General features: G+C 35.2%; 1 protein-coding gene across 1 annotated transcript; it reads left to right on the top strand.

Annotated features, from left to right (window-relative positions):
* Window positions 1-8,385: 8,385 nt before the first annotated feature.
* LOC117694810 (tear acid lipase-like protein) lies at window positions 8,386-20,134 on the top strand. Its single transcript, XM_034485846.1, has 9 exons — window positions 8,386-8,484; window positions 10,176-10,293; window positions 11,030-11,228; window positions 12,894-13,003; window positions 14,445-14,581; window positions 16,189-16,332; window positions 17,668-17,739; window positions 19,197-19,268; window positions 19,892-20,134. Exons 1-9 carry the CDS (start codon window positions 8,386-8,388, stop codon window positions 20,132-20,134), a joined length of 1,194 nt encoding a protein of 397 aa, XP_034341737.1.
* The last annotated feature ends 1,432 nt before the right edge of the window (window positions 20,135-21,566 follow it).

Genomic DNA, 21,566 nt, shown 5'->3' with positions numbered 1-21,566 from the left:
TCATTAACTCATAATAGGAAAATTCTATTCAAGATGACAGAACTCTCATGACCTAATTAACTTGTATATAGCCTAAATTTTAATATATTAAAATGTAGATAAATTTCACCGTGAATTTTGGTGTAGACCTTTAAAATAGCCACCAAAACTTGAATCTAAAAAAAAAATCATAAAATACGTACAAAAGTTTGAAAACCACTAACCATGCATAGATTTTAAAATAATATTTATGTACTAAAATATATATAAGTAATTTATGTGTAATATAACATAAATTAAATGAATAAATGGAAAGTTATTAGGTTTCTGTTTCTGTTCTAGATTTATTTTTCAAAAATCATCTGCTCCTGCCTGTTCCTTGTGACTACCTTCCCAGAACTCCACCATATTTATCATTTGTGTGATTCTTTCTAATTTTGTTGACCATATTTCTTATTTTTGTCCTTCTTCAATTTTTAACAGTATGAATTTTTCATTTTTCTAAAATTTTAGTTCATTTATTTCATGACAGTACTAAAGAAACTTATTTGGATAAACATTTCTCAATTACCAAATATGCTATATGAGAACCCTGTCTGGTACAGTTGACTCTGGTACAGTAGCTTTTTTGTTCTAGTCATTGAAATGCATTTTTTGTGCTCCAGGTTATTAAAAGTCATTTGCATGTGTGTTCTGAATGTTGCAAACTATCATCTTTTGTATTTATATTTTTATGTGACTGAAGGCAAGCAAAGAGCTAAAAAGCAATGGTATCAGAATCAACCAGATCTCATGATAGAAAAAAACCTCAGAATCTCTTTCCAGTTCATTTCTCACTACCCATTAAGAACAGCAGGAGACTAAGAATCTGTATTCCCTAGCCACCAAGCAGGCAGCATACACTAGCTGATATAGAAAGCAGAGGACTGCCTGGTCTGGCCTCAGTGATGGAAGATGCACCTAACCCTGGAGAGACTTGAGGCCTCAGGAAGTGAAGAGGTCTGGTGGGATGGGGTGGGGAGCAGGACAGGGGACATCCTCTTGGAGATGGGGCTTGGGGAGAATGGGATGAGGAACTGTACAGGGCAGATCAGGAGGGGAATAATGACTGGACTATAAAAAAAGATTAAATAATAATAATGATGATGATAATGATCATCAGGAGAAAACCATCACAGTAGGTTAGCACATATGGTACATTTGAGTAGAGAGATGATAAAAAGACCTCTCAAAAAAGAGGAGTTGCAATGGAATAATTCCATAAAACAAAGAATGGTATTTTATTTTGTTGGTAATGGTGGAGGTGGTTGTGGAATAATAGAAGGAATTAATTTCATTCCAAATTTATTAGAATTGAAGTCCCCATGTATTTTACAGAGCTCACTGAACATGTATAACACAAACAGGAAGAAATTATCCTAAGTAATTTTCCAATGGTGACTTAAGATATAACCTTTTATTAGCTTACTGTAAATACCCCTCAGCTGACTTTTTCACCATCATCAAAATTAGTGAACAGAGCAATGTTTAAGAATGGCACTTTACCTTCATGTCTTCTTCATGGACATGTGAAAGACTGCTGAGACTAAAGACAATTGCATACAGTTGAGTAATATTCCAATTGTCCATTTAACAATTTATTGAATTTAATATCTCTATTTCAACATGTAAACCTTACCATTTCCCTTAAATGACAATTTGTATAAGAAAGATATACTTTTATGTGATATAGTTACTTATATTACATTAAAATAATATCTTGTATTTAACATCATTAAACTGTGTAAATTTTAAATATGTAGGAATGACCTCAAAAAATTTCAGGTAGATAATAGCTTACAAATTTACAGTGATCCCTTCAGTAGTGATGGAGAAAATATTTTCACTCTATGGAAAACAAGTACTTTACTCATTTCAAAATCATCTTACATTGTACAAAAATAAAATAATATGCACATTTCAAAATTCAGTAGTTTAAATATATTAACTCAGTAGTGGATGGAAATAGAACCATGTTTTCATGATTTGAAATATTTTATTTCATTAATAAACTGAATAACTAACAATGCTTTTCAAAAGTGGTGTTGGCAACTGTTTCATTGACAAAAGATTATTTTCATAATTGCCACAAACTTATCCTTAGGGACATTCAGGTTTCTTATGTTGAACTTAGCTGAAGATGGAATAGAGCCAGGTTATTAGAGTGTACGGAAGGTATTGGCTTTGCTTTCAACATGACATTCAGCAGTATTCTACTACACAGTCTTTCTGAGGACTTGACCAGCATGTTTTGAATTGGTTGGCAATTTTAATAATACTAAATTTTTAATGTTGATATATAAATTTAAAACTTTAGGATGCATATTTGAGACAGTTATAGACATTAGTCTCTTTCAAGTTGGCATAAGAAGTGTGAAATGAGCAATTAGCAACTGGAAAAACATAGGAGTAAGCTCTAGCCGGTGGTTAAACAATACAATTGACTTAAAGAACACCAGTTGCGTCAATTCCGAGCTTATACAAAATGGTAATGTTTCATGTCACCCAAAAATCAATATTTACTCTGGGACTTGGAAATGTACCATGGTTATTTAATCTCATGTGTCTTCCATCATAGATACACATGACCTAAATGCACATGTCTCACTGCATCTTCTGTTCTTCAGAGCTGACAAAAAAAAAAAAATCAGAGAATCTCAAATACCACATCCTCCCCTCCATTTTGAAAATTCAACAATTGTCGATTTTGGTATAAACTAATCTTTTGGAGCTACTGAGTCATCAAACATGACAAGGTGAAGTTGAGATGTGCTACTGGAAAAGCATGCTCATGTTAAAAATCACTTTAAAGAAAATGATATAGGCTAATAAAAACCAATGTTTAAGTGATGTATTGGGTAAGATGGATTAAATAAATATGCAAAAGATGTCCTATAGTGTAAATAAATAAACAGAGATGGAGATGTGACAAGAAGCTTAAATTTCTTTTATGTCCACTTCATCAATTTTCTGTTATCAATCCATTTAATTGAAATTTGCTCTCTCTCTTTTTTTCTCATTTTCTTCAGTACTTCTTAATGTCTATTTATAATAAAATAACTTTAGTTTTTGAACATATGAATTATTATTATCTATATTTTACTGGCTTAAAATAAATGTTGTTATTTTTATTCTATTAAAATTGTTTTAAAGTCTGCTGGAATACAAATGAACTTGTTCACATAAGCATTAATGAGTAGCTACATATGAGAACCACATACTTTATTAATATTTTAAATACTCGGGTTCCTTCCGGTCTGGGCCCGAGCACTTAGCAGATCCCAGGCGGCATCTCTGCCTCCAATCTCACAGAACCCAGAAGAAGCAGGCCTCCCAGGAGTCCTAACCTGGGCAGTATCTTAGGTAAGGAGAAAGCAACAGTGGACCCAAACAGGGAGTAACTGGAACCCACTAGGACCCAGGAAGTCACTCCTGGCCCAGAGCACTGAATCCTTCCTGTCTGCATCTGAGCACTGAGTAGATCTTCGGCCCAAGCTTTAACCTCAATAGTAACACCCACCCTACACAGCAGACCTATCAGAATTACACCAGACTTCTCACCAGATACTATAAAAACTAGAAGCTGCTGGACAGATGTCATACAGACCCTAAGAGATCACAAATGCCAGCCCAGGCTACTATACCCAGCAAAACTCTCAATTACCATACATGGAGAAAGATATTCTATGACAAAACCAAATTTATACAGTATCTTTCCACAAACCCAGCATTACAAAGGATAATAGCGGGAAAGCTCCAATACAAGTAGGGAAATTATACCCTAGAAAGAGCAAGAAAGTAATCCTCTTCCAACCATTCCAAAAGAAGATAGCCACCCATATTTCTCAGTTGTTATAAGAGTGGCAACATTATCTTGTATCACACACTGCTTTTAGTTACACTTAACTAAGTTAGCCAAGAGTATAGCATTGACCATGCCTGACCCTAGCTGAAGGTACATGGGGAATTTTATTTCCTTACTCTGTATTTCCCACTTTCTCCCAATTCCTATCTCTGTCATACAAGACTCTGGCATCACTTCTGGCAATATATAGTTCCACAGAAGCATTGTGGCATGATCTTTCATTCCTCATTGGGTTATTTTGAACATATATAAAATTTTCCTATATATCGATAAACAGTTTTGAGTATGCTAACCTTGATTTTAGAAGATGATGTAGTATTTTTTATGTGGCATTCTTTTCCTGACAAATATTAACTATAGATACAGCATATGCATATAAAACTAATGTTTGGTGAAGTTGAGAATATATATGAAAACATAGACAAGTCTGTATATAAGAACTGGGCACAATCATAGAGACATGGTCAGATTCTACTGGAAACAAAAATCTAAGAAAAGTTTTATTTTAACAGGAAGGGTAAAGCTAGGGTATGAGAGAGAGAAAGAGAGAGAAAGAGAGGGGGGACATGGAGGCAGATGTTCAAGTGTCTCCACCAGTCAAAGATAGTTTATATATCTAGGTTGGGTATTGGGTTACACTTCTGATTGAGCATTACCAAACTTATAAAGCCTTTGATTAACATTTTTTAAAAAACGTATAAAAGCAAAAAGGAGGAGGAGGAATGGGATAGGGCTTTCTAGGAAGGGGAAATGGGGAAAGGGGATGGCATCTGAAATGTAAATAAAATTAAAAAAAATAAAGTATCTATTCATTCAGGAAAAAAAAAGAAAAAGAAAGGAAAACACTCTTGAGATAGGTTGATTATAACAACAAATTCCATGAGCCCTGTGGCCCCGTAAAGTTTGGGTCTTAGATATTCTATTGCCTATTTGCAGGAATGAGTGTACATGACCATAGTTACTCAGGACCTCACTGTGTAGTGAAGCCCCTAATGAACCCAGGGGTGATCCTCCTATCTTTACCTCCTAAGTGTGGCATGAGTTACCATGATCAGCTTTACTTTTTGTCCTCCAATATTTCTCCATGGATTATTTTTAAGATATAATTAGTTCATCCAACTGCATTTTAAGTTTTATTGGACTGCATGGTTTGCTGAAACACTTTAAATAAAACATGAAATATTGATAGTAGAATAAGCAGTTTCTATCAGTTTCTCTGTGACATAGGATGGAATTGTTCTATATTAACTTCTGAATAAAGGGCAGAAAAGCAATTTTACAAGCCAGATAAATTTTGTCCATGATTAAGTTATTATCTAACCAGATTCCTACCAATATATGTATAAAGCAGATGGACCAAAGGCAGAGATGATAAGTTTCCAAAACAGAAGTGGGATCGCTTGTGATAATAATTGATCTGAGAAATTATTGATACCATGTATACCAGAGAAATATGTTTGTCTTAAAAAAAATCAGAACTCTGAAGATTAGACTCCTCATGCCAGCTCTCAGAATTAATTCCTACAGGGAATCAAGAGGTTAGACCAGTATCTTAACTGTAGTCCCCTGAATTAATTAATAAAAGGAATAGTATATTTCCATTGTGATAAAATATCAATTCATACTTTTATTGACCACTCTACTTTTAGGTTTCTGTTCTGCAAGCATTGTGGACCCTTTTGGTCAGGTGCTTTTCCTATATAACAGGGAAATATTAAAGAAAACAAAGAGAAAGTAGAACCATATAAAACTATATATTATAAAATAAAATTCAAAATAACCCACTTCAAAAATAAGTTGGAATGCTTCACATTGAAACAAATTTTAATTAGATTAAACAGCAACATTGATATAGACCAACTGAGAATCTATACTGTGGTTGTACAGTCAGTGAAACTGTCAATGAAGAGGTAGCTTCAAAATAGAGGACACAAATAAACAAGGAAGACAAACTTATGCAGAATGATACTCCAATAAGTAGTTTGTGCAATTCAGAAATTTCATAGTCACTGGCTATGAGCAAGAGACTAACTGCAGAGATTAGAAATCAGGAGAGAATGCATCAAGAGATAACTTGTGAACTAAACCTACAGAGATGCTCCAGAAGATAGACCTTTAATGTAACACATAGAAATGTTAACAATAGTAAAACTATCCTGTGAGACAGTACATTTTACTTAAATTTTTATATAATAATTTTATAAGCCATTGGCTGTCACATGTAGTTTACAAGTGGCTGTAATTGTGCTCAAGATGTTTACTCTAAGTAAGAATATTTATTTAGAATAGATTTGAACAATGATCTTACTCAATTTCTGAGTCTGAAAGAAAATACCACACATTGGGTGCATTGTAAAAAGGGGTCCATGTGGCTCAATCTTTTGTAGATTTTAGAACATGGTGGGTGCTCAGTTCTGGTGGGGCTGTGTAAAATGCCAGACAACAAACACAGTAAGAAGTGTATGGAGAACAGGTCACATAGACATCTAGGAGTCAAGTGACAGAGACAAGCTAGATGTACTTTTTGGTTATTGTTATAAGAAAATTTCCTTTGGAAACATCACTTCTACCCATACCTGACCTACTTCTAAAATATAGCATTGATCCATTTAATGGTGAGGTCCTCCTGACCTAGTAATTCCAGCAAGGTTCCATTTTCAAAGTTTCCACTGTGTTTCCACTGTAACTCTGAACACCAACCTTCCAGCAATAAACCCTGAGACACAAGTCACATTCAAGCAGTACTGTATGCATTTCCTGCTATCAATACACCAGATTTTTTTTTTAGAATCATACGAGTAGACAGTTGTGAAGGAACAAATTTATATATTAATTTTGCTGGACAATGAAATTTATTTTCCCAAGATATTATTCCAGTTTACTGTCATGTAATGTAAGTATACACCTGTAGGTGTTCTCATAATCTTTTCATGATAGAAGTTTGATTTTTTTTTCCTCTTGAAATTTTTATGTATCCTTGGTTGTTTTAAAACATTCTTGCTATACACGCTTTGTCATTTTCAGGTTCTGAAGATATCATCTCCAAAATTTATACATATGTTGCTCTTAAGTCAGTTACAGGGGAAAATGACTTTAAAGTAGCTTTGTTCACAATCGGCATCTGTATCTTGACTCGTTTTGTAATTCTGTATATAGTAGTTTTCAAAAATATTCAGTAAGGAGATACGGTTACAATTATAATTTTGAGGAAAATACAGCTTATGAGTTGTATGTCCATCTTAAAATCTAAAGAAAGCTTTAATATTCACACCAAGGATAAAGATGAGCCCAGAGCTAAGAAAACATGTCAATTGTGAGAGTTTTGCAACATTTGACTTCCGTTTTGACAAGCATCCAAGTTCATGGTTAAAGTAGACCCTGTCCATTTCCAGAAAAGGTCATCCAAAAAATACATTCATGGTATATTTATAGTGAGCAGCAATTAAAATTGCATTCGGACTTCAAGAAGTCAAAATAATTATATATGGTAAAAGTGAGTATGATACTCTAAGATTACAAATTGTATTGCTTTAGATTCAGGTGTTAAAACAGAAAGATGTTATTTAGATGGTATTTAGACAGTGGGTGCAATGTTAAGTTTGACATTTATAATACTGATTTTATTACTAAGATTATTTGGCTCTATTTCTTTAAGCTTACTTGGTATCTTGATATTAGGGAATTGAACATTAAAATAACATAAAGTAAAATGAAAGAAAGACAGGAAGCCATATCCTGTGCTTGGAACAGAAACAGGGACTTTATCTGTGGAGTCCACATAAATTAACAGACTTGTGATTATTAAAATTGTGTGTTCAAATAGCACTTTAAAATAATGTTTATAGGGGATGGAAAAGTGATGTTTATGGCTTATGACTATTGTTTTTTTTAAGCACATAATTTAGAAATTCAGTGGTGGAATACATGAGCTACACATAGGAAAGAAGGCAAGGAAAGATATGGAGACAGGATCATTTGGAACGCACGTCTTCTACATGTGGAAATCCACTCTGCTTGCTTTTCATCCATCTCTGCTATCATTCTTTAACCCTTCCTCCTATCCCCACTCTGTGGCCAAACATCTAAATGGCTGTGAATTAAATCACTTCTTTAAATCATTAACCAATAAAATATATACTAATCTTAGTCCTTTAGGATAAATCTCAAATCATCACCAGTGAGGATTTATCACTATATTAGTTAGAATTATTTTGTTTTTAGGAACAGCTAAGGGACAGACAGATAGCTTTTATTGAAAAATACTGTCAATTTTAATTATATCTATGCTGAACTTTAATTATATCTAAGCTTTTGTTGTACCTTAGTTTACTGCTGTGAGTATTCATTTTAAAGTTACTGAATTCATCTAAGATGCTTACTATATAATATGAAAACTTTCAGTTAGGGGAAGTAACATATGGATATACTATATATGTAATAAGCTGAGTTGGTGCTGTGTCTTTAGCTACTCATAACAATAACTATTTCCCTGCAGGTTTAAAATGCAGTGGCTACTGAGAACAATGTGCCTTATCCATGTATTTGGAAAGGTATTTTGTTTACTTGAACTAAACAAGAATCCTGAAGCTCACATGAATGTTGTAAGCTATTCTTTTTTATTATTATTATTCTTTATTTTTTACAGTCCAGACTTCATCCCCATCCTGGTCTGCCCCCCTCCCGTTGCTCCCCACCCCTTACCTCCTCTCCTGCCCCGTCTCCAAGAGGATGTCCCCACCCCCTACCCCACTCACTCCATCTTACCAGGCCTCCCCACTCAGTGGAGCATCAAATCTCTGGAGGGTTAGGTACATCTTCTCTCACTGAGGCCAGACTAGGCAAACCTCAGCTGTATTATGTGTCAGAGGCCTCATATCAGCTGGTGTATTCTGCCTGGTTGGTGTCTCAGTGTTGGAGAGATCTTCAGGGGGTGGGCAATTCCAGATCAGTTGAGAATTCTGGACTTCCCATGAGGCCCACTCTCTTCTTCAGCTTCTTCCACCTTCTCCCCAGTTCAACCACAGGTTTTTCCGACTTACATCCAGTCCATTGGTTGGTTGCTGATATCTACATCTGACTCTTTCAGCTACTTGTTGGGCCTCTTGGAGGGCAGCCATGCTAAGGCTTCTGCCTGCAATCACACTACAACAATAATAACAGTGTCAGGCCCTAGGGCCTTCCCTTGAACTGGATCCGAATTTTGGCCTGTCACTGGCCATTGTTTCTTTCATGCTCTTCTCCATTTTTGTCCCTGAAGTTCCTTCAGACAGGAACAATTGTGTGTCAGAGATTTAACTGTGGGATTGCAACCCCATCCCTCTACTTTATGTCCTGTCCCTCCACTGGAAGTGAACTCTATGCGTTTACACACACACACACATACACACACACACACACACACACACACACACACACACACTGTAGAGCACTTCATCTAAGGTCCTTCCTTTTGAGTCCTGAGAGTCTCTCACCTCCAGATCTCTGGTACATTCTAGAGGGTCCCCCCACCTCCTACCTCCTGAGGTTGCCTGTTTCCATTCTTTCTGTTGACTCTCCCTGCTTCAGTCTTATTGCTCCTCCAATACCTTATCATGTTTCCTTCTTCCCCTCCCTGTTCTCCCTCCTACCCAGGTCCCTCCGTGAGATTGCTTTCTTCTTCCTCCTAAGTGGGACTGAGGTGTCCTCACTTGGGCCCTTCAGCTTGTTAACCTTCTTGACTTCTGTGGATTGTATCCACATTCTGTACTTTTTTGACTAATATTCACTTATTAGTGAATATATACAATGCACTTTCTTTTGGGTCTGAGTTACCTCACTTAGGATGATATTTTGTAGTTCCATCCATTTGCCTGAAAAACTCATTCTTAATTGCTGACTAGTATTCCATTGTGTAAATGAATCACAATTTCTCTATCCATTCTTCTATTTGTGGGACATCTGGGTTGTTTCCAAGTTTTGGCTATCACAAATAAGGCTACTATGAACATAATGGAATGTGTGCCCATCGTGGGCATCTTTTGGGTATATGCCCAAGAGTGGTATACATAGGTCTTCAAGTAGATCTAGCTACAATGTTCTAAGCTATTCTTATCACTAATAAAATTAAATGCATTTGCTTTATCTCTATTAGTTTATTTCATCCCTTCTAAATTTTTGCATCTCTTACAATCTGAACAGTTATCAGAATGATGACTTAATACCAAGAAGAAATAATTCTATTTTAAGAATCATGAGAAATGAGTAAGTATTTTAAAAATTCATGAGAATCATTATTGTGTGTTTTCTCTTGTAGAGTGAGATTATTGAACACTGGGGATATCCAAGTGAAGAATATAAGGTTGTGACTGATGATGGCTACATTCTTCCAATTAACCACATTCCTCATGGGAAGAATAACGCTGATAGTTCAGGTAAGATTTGAGTAAGATGAATACTGAAGCCATCAGCACCCTGAGGCAATGACTTACTAAAAAGTTACCTCCAAACTGAGTCATTTCAAAAGAGCAATTGGTGCTCCCTGACTCCCATAGCTGAACTGGGGCTTAAAGGAACCCAGCTTTCATTGATCACTATGAGGACACGCTGTGTTTCTAGAAAGGGCCCTGATTCCCTAGATAATTTTGAAGCACACTGCATCTGGGAGATCTCTTAGTTTCCTGTTGTGAGCATTCACAGTTTATGCTCCAGATGGTAATACGTGAGACCTGGTTCATTCCTCGTATCCATCTAGAAGCCCTGGATGTTCTTAGAGTCTGGTGAGTTTTAAAAGAAACAGCATATTAATCTTTGGATGTTTAGCCATTCGTATTCCTGTATATTTGCCTCTTGGATTTTATAAGGTATGAAGCATTCCTTTTAAATAACTACAAACTATAAAACCTAAAAGATTAACAGATGTAAAGAAATTCATGGTTGAGGAGGAGGGTGAGATAGAAGGGAGACCAAGATCCTGTAGAAATGACTCTTCTTTCGCACAGTTCCATATTGATTAACATTGGCTGACATAACATAAGTGAAACGACGTCTTAGCACATCCCTGTGTGCTAGTTTTTAAATCTTTTGGTTCCATTATGAGTATATGATGCTCTTGCTTACATTTTCAGTAGATGCTAATGGTGTAAAGCATTTTCATGATTGTTTTTGCAGCCCCAAAGATGGTAGTATTTTGTCTCCATGGCTTGTTTTCAACTGCTGGTGTTTGGGTTTCCAATCCTCCTGACAACAGCCTGGCCTTCATCCTAGCAGATGCTGGGTATGATGTGTGGTTGGGAAACAGCAGAGGAAGTACCTGGGCAAAGAAACATGTGACTCTCAATCCAGATTCTGAAGAATTCTGGGATTTTAGGTAGGGAACAATTCCATGTGTTTTCTACTTTTGCCCTAAAAGAATGTCAAATATTTTAATGACTAAATAATTTTGTGGAACAGAATTGAAGGCATTTCACTTAGAGTGATTTCAGAAGATTGATTTGGGTGATATAGTCTGGGCCTTTGTATTATGATTACCACACGTAATAATTATAATGAAATTCTCATTATAGACTATTTTCTCTTCCTGAAATACTAAATAGTCTTCTAATCAATCCATTTATTTTAAAAATTATGCATTGTGTGTGTGCGTGCGCGCACATGCGTGCATGCGCACATGTGTGTAAATACTTCAGTATATGTTCGGAGGCCAGGAAACAACTTAAGCAAGTTGGCTACATCCTTTATCCATGTTGATCCTGGGGATAAAGTCAGTACAACAGGCTTGGTAACAAGTGACTTTGCTCACTGAGTCTTATCACAGGGCTCACTCATGTCTGTATAAAATAATTTCACTGAAGTAAATTTGATATATTTACAACAATGATTTGGAAAACATAGACATTGGCATACAATCATTCTCAATTACTTATTATTTAAGCTTGTATTCTGATTTGTGTGTGTATGTATACACGCTTGTGTGTATGAAACATGTATATTCATGTACAGGTGTTCATGTGAGGATCAGAGCAAAACTTCAAGTGTCATTCCGTAGGCACGATTTGTCTGCCTGGCTTGGGAATTTCTAAGTAGGTTAGGTTGAGTGCTCAGCCAAATTAGTCATTTTGGCTCCTGCATTGCTGGAATTTCAGGTAAGCAATGGTATACCTGGCTTTTTTTTTTTTTAAGATGGACAGTGTGGATCAAACTCACTCCTTAATTGTTTTTCACTGAACTGCCTCCTCAGCTGATAGTGTTGATACTTTGTTAGAGGAAAGACTGCCAGGCATGTGAGAAGAGAGAAGGTTAATTGTATATATGTTTACTTTGTGTCACAGAGTAGTAGAATATTATCTTATTAATTTGTTTAATCAACTTCCTTTACGTATTCATCTTTGTACCTCTAGCAATCCTTTTCTCTCCTTCTCTCTCTCCCTCTCCCTCTCTCTCTCCCTCTCTCCCTCTCTCCCTCTCTCCCTCTCTCCCTCTCTCCCTCTCTCCCTCTCTCCCTCTCTCCCTCTCTCCCTCTCTCTCTCCCTCTCTCCCTCTCCCTCATTCTACCTCTCCTTCTTCCCCTCCATCTCCCTCTCCCTCTCATTCTCCTTCTCCTTCTTCCTCTGCCTCTCCCTCTCCCTCTCTTTCCCCCAGTGTGAGCCTGGGGGAGATTTTGTAACCTACTTCCCAATCTTAAATCATATAATGCTCACTTGGACAACCTAGAATTTTTGAAAATTTGGCACCAGAGCAAAAGTGCTCTGAATTAAGTCTAACAGTTCATTTACTGTAAACGTAGTAATGCCAGCTCAATTCTGTGCAACGTGTATAATTGTGGACAAATGTCGTGGGAAATTTGTGATCACAGAGAAATGGTGATCCTAAGGTGGTAACATAGTGAACATACGGGTAGTTATTGATAATTGACACCACTTTGTGAACCATGTCTCCCTTCACATAGGTCACATAGAGATATCATTTAAAACAGAAATAAACTATGTATTGGTTAGTAACTAAATCACCTTCTCTCCATTCTGTTTCCTTGCAGTTATGATCAAATGATAAAATATGACCTTCCGGCCACCATTAATTTTATTCTGGAGAAAACAGGACAAGAGCAGATTTACTATATTGGCCATTCTCAAGGAACCCTGATTGGTATGCGAGAAAAGAACAATGTTGAAATTTTGTCCTGAAAAACACAAATATATATGTATAAATTGCATAGCTTTGTAAAACACAGAGAAGCTCTGACAGATGACAACTGTAGCCTGCTTTAAAATGTCAAATGTTAAAATCATAGTCTCTAATGCATAAAATATTTAAATAAAGCACATATATAAGGTATCCTAGGGTTCTCTATACCTAGAACTTCTGAGACCAATAACTCACTGTGTGTGTGTGTCTGTGTATGTGTGTGTGTGTGTGTGTGTGTGTGTGTGTGTGTGTTCTTTCTCAAATGGTATTGTATGTGGTAAAAATCAGAGTGTTCATTTTTCTTAGAAAACTCTTTATGAATCTGTCTCCACTGTCTTGGTCAGCTCTCACACAGTTTTGATTGATATTGTTTGGGTTTGGACAAAGTATATATTTTCTTTTTAAAAAGATTTATTTATTTATTTATTTATTTATTTATTTATCTATTTTTCATATATATGAGTACACGGTAGCTGTCTTCAAACACATAAGAAGACGGCATCAGATCTCATTATAGATGGTTGTGAGCCACCATGTAGTTGCTTTGAATCGAACTCAGAACCTCTGGAAGTGAAATCAGTGTTCTTAACTGCTGAGATATCTCACCAGCCCCAATGTATATATTTTCAAAGAACAAGTGTGACCAAGGATAGATGGTTCCAACTATCTATCAGGGAAAATATTTCTAACTAATGCATCCACTTGTCCAATTTATAATGTGATAGATAGATGTTTGGTAAACAGATAGAATGATTGTATAAAGATAAGTAATTAGATTTGTATGTAGGTGTGCACCTGCACGAGTGAACTGGAGATGCTACAGGGAGGACATGTGAAGGTATAAATGACTAGAGATCATTAAAAATCAATATGGGAAATTTTGGGTAGGTGTCTTTTCCAACAGTCAGGGGAGATTTTAATTTTTAAAAGTCCTGAGCTGATCCTTAAATATGGTTAGTCTGGCTACTCAGATGTGTAAGCCAGCAATCAAAAATTCACAGTCTGTCTATTAGTTCTTAAAAATTGTAAACAAGGTTCACATTGGTCAGAAGACAAAACAAAAGGAAATTAGATACAACAGCCCCCAGAAGAAAATGCCAAAGTGACAGAATTCTAGAAGTTATTAGAGAGATCTCTTAAAGGGCAGAATATTTTTCTTCTTTCAGACTGGTTTTTTTCTAATGGTGAATCATAGACAGCACCATTCACAGTAAGTGGTGGGGGGGAAAGCAAATTTAATAGAATGTAAAGAGTTTAACATCTTAGCACTTTGATGGGTAAACTAAGGGAAATCTTCAGGACCAAGTTTAAATGTCTAGCAAAGAGCAAGCATATATATGCATTATATTATATTATATTATATTATATTATATTATATTATATTATATTATATTTCTTTCAGCTCTGGGAGCATTTTCAACAAATCAAGAACTGGCTGAAAAGATTAAACTCAGCATTTTAATAGCTCCAGTTGAGACAGTTAAATATGTCCAAGGTTCTGGGCGCTTTCCAGGTTATTTCGATCGAACGACTTTCCAGGTTTGTGATGAACTCAAAGTGGTTCTACACTTACACTTTTCAAAATAAGACTGCTAATGAAGCCGTCTACCAGTGCACTAGTGCTCACTCGCCTGCATAGCCTCCCGCAATGACTACAGTGAATCTAACCTCAAACTTGGACAGCCTGTGTTTTCTCCTGTGCATTCTTTGTAGCATGAATGTATTTTTCTTTTATCTATATTTTTAATATTTTTTTCTGTTTCATATTAATTTATTTTATTTTCGAGAATTTTATACATTAGTACAATATCTACATCATTCCCATCCCTCCCTATACACTTTCCAACTCCTCTGTGCCCCCTCCTTTGCAAATTCATGACTGTGTCCTTAGATTCATTTTTAAATTAAATTAAATTAAATTAAATTTGTCTAAAATCCATGGCCCTATTTTATTTGTGTCACTGCCTTTATTACTACAAAGTATCCCATAGCATTCTACTAATAAATACAGAATTCCAGAATATAAGGTGTACAGAAGTCTAATTTTGCCCTCTAGGCTAGTTACAGTCTAATCATTACTAAAACACTCAATTATTGTGCTGCTTGGACACTGTCTTTTCTCAAACTTTCAGTACTCCTGAATCTTTCCAATTCCATTGCCTGGCCTTGACTTTGTTTCCTCAACTAGATGTGCAGTTCATAGTCAGCTGAATCACAGAGTTTAATCTATAAGGGTCTTTGAATTTCACTTTCTCTCCTTAGACAGAAACTTTAGCTGCCTTCGATTTTTCCAAATCTCATTGTTTATAAAGATTAAAAAGCCGGGAATTATCTTTGGGTAACAGATATGCAATGTAACACTCAGCTAGTTAGTCATGTTTTTCATGTTACACTCTCTCACAGCCTGCCTAATATACAATGTTTGAGAACTCTTGTTTTTTATGTATTTTGTGTGTGTGTTTCAGTCAATACTACCTGGTACCATTTCTAAATGAAGCTGCCACCAGCCCCTTCCCCTAGCATCTCAAATCACCTGTGTGTGTATTAAAGCTGTTAATCTTAGTCATTTCATCTAGATGCAATCATGTGGTTTGGGGTCCTCTGTCTTGGCTATCTCAGTTGGTGTAAAGACTGTTAGTTCATCTATGGTGTAGTGTTATGGCGACCTCTTCTGTAAAAGAATAATAATCTCTTGTGTAAACATAACATATTCACTTAGTCTGTATACCACTACTGCCAGAGTTTTCAGTATTTTTTTCTGGTTTGCTCATTTGCAAGTTTTTGTGTGGACCTGTTTTCATTTTATGCTAATCATGCTTCAAACTATAGCCATTTCTATACAGTGTTTAGTTCAACAAGTCCACCAGGTATTAACCCTGTGTAAACCCTCCCCAGTAAAGAAACAGAAAGATTGCTGCCATCTCACGATGTTCATGATTCTCAGAATTTTGCATTCAATTTGAACTAGTTAAAACAAATCTAGCACATTTTATCAAATCATGTAGTGATTGTCATAATCTATGAGCTATGCCAATCTACCCTTCAGTAGATTTTGTCTTATGTCTCACTTCTTATAAACATCGTGCTTCTATCAGACAAAGCACTTTATCATACTAAGAGCTGCTCTTTACATTTGTCAATTTCAGGGGGGTTTTGGCAAAAAAGAATTTTTACCTACTGTAGCTTTCAGTGAGCTGTCTTCATATGTATGCAATATTAACTTGCTCGATTCTGGATGTGCGGCTGTACTGGCATCACTGACTGGATATTCTGAAGGGCAGTTAAATAAGGTAGGCTTTGTTTTCTTTCAAATTCATCATTGGTGTGAGTGTGTTTGTGCGTGCGTGTGTGTGTGTGTGTAGTGTGTGTGTGTGTGTGTGTGTGTGTGTGTGTGTGTGTGCTGCAGAGACAACAATTTTATCTGGTAAATTAAACTTTAATTCATTTGGTATAGTACATATTAAAATCAAAGTGTGCTGTGCATATGATTCCAAGTTCTCTACGTGAGAACACAGATCTGTTGTCCACTAGTTATGAATGAATAGCTGGGCATCAGGTTTGGATGAGTTCCATCTTTTCTCCCACTCAGTTCAGTGAATGCATCTGCTGTCGTGCATTAAATAAGTGATCACCCAGCTCAGCACTTGTGATCCAGAATGAAGGCTAGCTCCATGTAAACCACCACACAGAATATGAGTCATTAACAAAAAGAAACTCTTTAAGACATGAAAAATAAATGAATTATTCTTGTTACAGTAAGAAAAGTTTTCATTTTTAATTTTTTGAAACAAAATTACAATTATATGATTTTTCACTTTTTCTGCCCTCCAACCCTACCCCTTACATTCTTTTACTCTCTCTAATGGTTGTGACCTATAAAGTCTTTTTTCTTTAATTTTTGTTATATATTCCTAAATATATAAATACAGCCTTCTCAAGCCATATAATGTTACTTGCATGTCTATGATTTCAGGGCTCACCACTGAGTTTTGTTAAGTAGAAATACTGCTCACACCAAACTTTTGTTTGACTCACAAGAGTTGACTCTAATTTCTTTAACAATACATATATGTTTTGTATGTTTTGATGTTAAGTAGTATGAAGGCTGTGATTTGCTATGAGGCTAAAAAATTTAGCAAACCTTAGATATTAACAAAATAGAAGCCAGTTCATTTACTTTTCATGTCTTAAGAATTTCTTTTTGGTAATGACTCATATTCTAGGTGGTCGTTTACGTGGCGCTAGCCTTCATTCTGCAACAAAAGTGGTAAACTGGGTAATTAGTTACTTGATGAATGACTGCTTCAGTCAAAATTCAGACTTTCTCTATAAACTGATTGGAGATATATAGCTTTTATCTTTTTATATTGTGTGCATGAGTGTTTTACTTGTATGTGTGTTTGTTCACATTATGAAGCACATAGGAGTCATGGAGTACTTGTGAACTGGAGCCAGAGGTGGCTGTGAGCCTCCATATATGTGCTCGGAATTGAATGCGGGTCCTTCGCAAGAACCACTGTTCTTTTTATATGGAAGTAATACAGCCTCACTCTTTTGAAACAAATTGTTTCTGTGGAAGGAAATTAAATGCTGACAAATGTTTGTTGTATCTTACTTTCTCCTAGAGTCGTGTTGATGTGTACATAACACACAGTCTAGCAGGAACATCAGTTCAAATTCTTATACATTATGGACAGGTACAGATGTATTTCTTTCCTTCCTTCTACTTTTGAGACTGTCCTTCCTTGTAAGTTTCAGAAAATCTTTCTCCAGTTGGCTTTGTGGTCAGGGTATTCCATCCCAAGTAATAGATTACAGGAAACGTATTAGTACATAGACCCTTTGTCAAAAAGAATGTGAAAAAAGTGGAATGATCATTTTATCCTAAAATAGAATGGCTTTCTATTCCAATCAGCAAATCTATGTATATATGTTATATAACAATTAGCACTAACTTTAGTAAATAATTTCCCAAAACTGATGCAAGATGAAAATTATAGGTGCCCTTGAAGTCTGTGACTAAACTGTGATAAGTTTTCACCTACTTATTCTCCTAGGTGTCAGCCAAAACACTGTAGATAGAATCTGGTGATCCTACTGTCATTTGACAAGAAGTAAACTGGTACTTAAACAGGAAGCAAGTTATCTTAGAAGGTTTTTTTTTTTTTTTTTTGCTTTGCTTTGTTTTTTTTTTTTCAATTCTGTTCAAAGATATCTCACATAATTCTATACATTGTATACATTGTCTTAATGGCATAAAAATTTGTAATCTATTATCCCATTATCAATAAATCAGAATATTTATATATATAAATATGCTGCTTTAGATTGCTTTGTTGACAAAATTATATTCTGGATTCTGCAATGCTCTCAACATTGGTTTCTGATATTTACTTCTGATTATTATAATTTCTTAAGTTTTTCTATTTTTAAATACAAAGAATATTCAGCTTACTCCCTTAATAATTTTGACAATCCTTGTATTGTGTAAAATTAAAGAACAATTATGTAAATGAAATTATATATGAAGGGTACAAGTTTTGTTACATAAAATATTAATCCAAAGAGCAACCAAATTATTCTGAAGTATATTTTGAATTCATTTGAATAAGAGAATAGTAAAGTAACTTTTATAAGTACTAATTTGAGATTTTACATTTTATTCTCCTTATAAGCATTAATTTAGATTCTTATCATTAAATACATTGGATAATTAAAAATTTATAAACTGAGATTTGCTACATACTGCTAAATCTAAAAATAGCATAAAATGATGCATCACTATGCATAAATAAGCTTTTATCATTCATGAATGTTTTCTCAGCTTCTTATTGACTTTCTTTGCTGTCAAATACATATTAATGGATACAGTTTAAGTATTATAAAATGGTTTTAAAGTATATTTTGTTTGAGGTGTTATAAAAGTAAAAATATTTTCAAGGTGCTTTTTATACTTATTCATAAAATGTGTAATACTCTAGCACTTTAATTTAGTAGCATTAATCAGGCAGTACATATCATTAAGACAGAAAAAAATGTACTGAATTTACCTGGGCCAATGTGTCATTACTGTAAAAAGAGGCAATATAACTCAATAAATGTTGATTCTATCATAAAATAAGCCTTTGTAATTAATATATTTTATCTCTATTAGGCAATTAGAAGTGGTGTGTTTCAAGCTTATGATTGGGGAAGCCCATCTCTGAATATGCAACACTACAACCAGGTAAGTCTTTTTTTTTTTTTTTTTTTAGATTTAATGATCTGGCCCTTACAAAAGGTATATAGCCCAAGAAATCTAACCAAAGTCCTCATTTCTAAATAAGACTTTGGGACATTTCGTTTTTCTTAGGAAGGGGGACTACACAGAACTTTGAGAGGAATCAAAATGAATAGCATTATCTTTTGTATGACGATACTGTGACAAGATTCTGTCTAACACATCATTTGAATCTCACAAAACTATGTGGGATTTATCAGACACTTATTGATATAGTCATTTCACATGTAGAGATCCAGGTTCAGAGAACTTGGGACTTGTATGACTTCAAGCTTGGATGACAGACCACTATAATAGGTGGGGGTGGCACACAGCAGTAACCTCAGAATTAAGGATAGCAAAAGGGGAGGATTCTGAAAGAGAGCGACATAGACTACATAGAGAATAGCTGTGACAAAACTACAGTAAATAAATATATAAATATAAGATTAATTTTTACCTGTCAAAGGCCAAGATCAATAATTTCTATGAACACAGTAAGACATGCAGTTTGCTATTTTTGTTAATGTCTTGTTGAATTTTTGTTAATTATTTTTGTTAATGCATTGCTCTTTGTCATTTTCCTTCAGATTACTCCTCCAGTATACAATGTGGAAGACATGAAGGTTCCAACTGCCATGTTTACTGGTTTAAAAGATTTTTTGTCTAACCCAAAAGATGTTGCAAATTTGGTACCCAAAATCTCCAACCTCACATACCATAAGACTATTTCTGATTTTAGCCACCTTGATTTTATAGTGGGATTAAATGCTAGGGAAGAGGTTTCTGAGGAAATTTTAACATTGCTTAGGGAATATGACGGTCATTTTTAGCTTTAGTTTTGGGCATGTTTTTAAACCTTTGTGAAAGTCTCTTGCTTTTATAAGCGCAAATATTTTCTTGCTTGGCATTTTCCTCCACAGTTATCTTTTTTTAAGCTATTGGTTCATTTGTTGGATCATTTGTATTAGTGAAATTTATGACTCTCATGAGAATACTTTGTCTTGCAACTGTTTTTAATTAATCTAAGTTTATATATTTTGACATAATAACTCCTGAAGAAAAGACCTACTTTTAATTTGCAGAAATAAAACCCTAAAATACTGATTAAGGAAGAGGCCCGGCCCATACTGTGATATCAGATATGCTGTCTGAAGAACACATCACAGCACATTTTATACGTTAGAACCAAGGCTCTAGAAGGGCAATCAATCTTGTTGCTTAGATTCCACAAGTCTTAGTTACTAGTTTCATTGCAAACCTCCCCGTCATACTACTTGTGTGGGCCAGGCACTGTTTGAATAAGTCACTTATGTCAGTATTCTCTGGCATGAGTGGGAAAGGAAATATTTAAGTGATCTGAGATATTAAAAATAATTCACAGGATTGACCATTCATTGAATCCCCTGTATAATATAGTATTTTGAAGTCTCCTTAGAACACAAAGTGACCACAAATTCAAACACACAATTTTATTATTAAAATTTTAATCTAATTTAGATTTTTGAATCCAAAAGTAATAATCCTGGACATAGTTTGAACAATATAAAGAGTAGCCATGCCCAGTCTCAAATGTATTTTTCTTACAATCTTTTCCATGATTATAAAAAAGTGTATGTGATTGTGTGAGTACATGTGCATATGTGCACATGTATGTTAAATTCCTTCTATTCCAAGTTTCTGTGGGACTTTTACTTGATTAAATATTGGAATTCTGTGAAACACCTTTCCCATCTATTGATTTTCACATGATTAATGTCTTTAACCCATTTATGGGGTCGTTATTACATTTATTGGCTTGGAATATGTCAAATCATCCCTGTAATATTTCTGGAATAAAATCAACTTACTAATGATAAGTGGTTTTCTGTTTCTTAAAGTATTTTTTATTCTTCTTTAATACATTACAAAGTGACTGTAGTTTCCATTCCTTTCACTCCTTCCAGTTTCCTGCTCCCAACTTCCTTCTCATCCAGGTCCACTTCTCTTCCATTTTCCTTCAGAAACATACAGGCTTCCCAAGGTATCACAAGTTACAGTCAGAGTAGGCACAAAAGAAGGGGAAATAGAATGGATTTGGTGGGTGGACTCTGGGAAGGTGGAAATGAGAAGAAGCATCAGATGAAGAGGAAATGGAGGGATAGAGCACTGGGTGAGACAACTGGAACTGGAGGCATTTGAGGGGAAGAGGTAGAAACTTAGTGCAGTGGGAATTTACTGAAATCTACAAGGATGTCCCCAGCAAAGACTCCTAGCACTGGGGTA

The sequence above is a fragment of the Arvicanthis niloticus genome, chromosome 1, assembly GCF_011762505.2.
Source record: "Arvicanthis niloticus isolate mArvNil1 chromosome 1, mArvNil1.pat.X, whole genome shotgun sequence".
In the NCBI taxonomy this organism is placed as follows: domain Eukaryota; kingdom Metazoa; phylum Chordata; class Mammalia; order Rodentia; family Muridae; genus Arvicanthis; species Arvicanthis niloticus.
Note: the sequence above shows the minus strand (reverse complement) of the source record. Positions and strands in the feature narration are given on the sequence as shown.

Excerpts from the sequence above, each read along its gene's own strand:
- LOC117694810 (XM_034485846.1), top strand. The coding sequence starts at position 8,386 with ATGCAGTGGCTACTGAGAACAATGTGCCTTATCCATGTATTTGGAAAG. Across the intron at positions 8,485-10,175 it reads CTGAAGCTCACATGAATGTT|AGTGAGATTATTGAACACTG; the intron begins GTAAGCTATTCT and ends TTTCTCTTGTAG. Across the intron at positions 16,333-17,667 it reads CTGAAGGGCAGTTAAATAAG|AGTCGTGTTGATGTGTACAT; the intron begins GTAGGCTTTGTT and ends ACTTTCTCCTAG.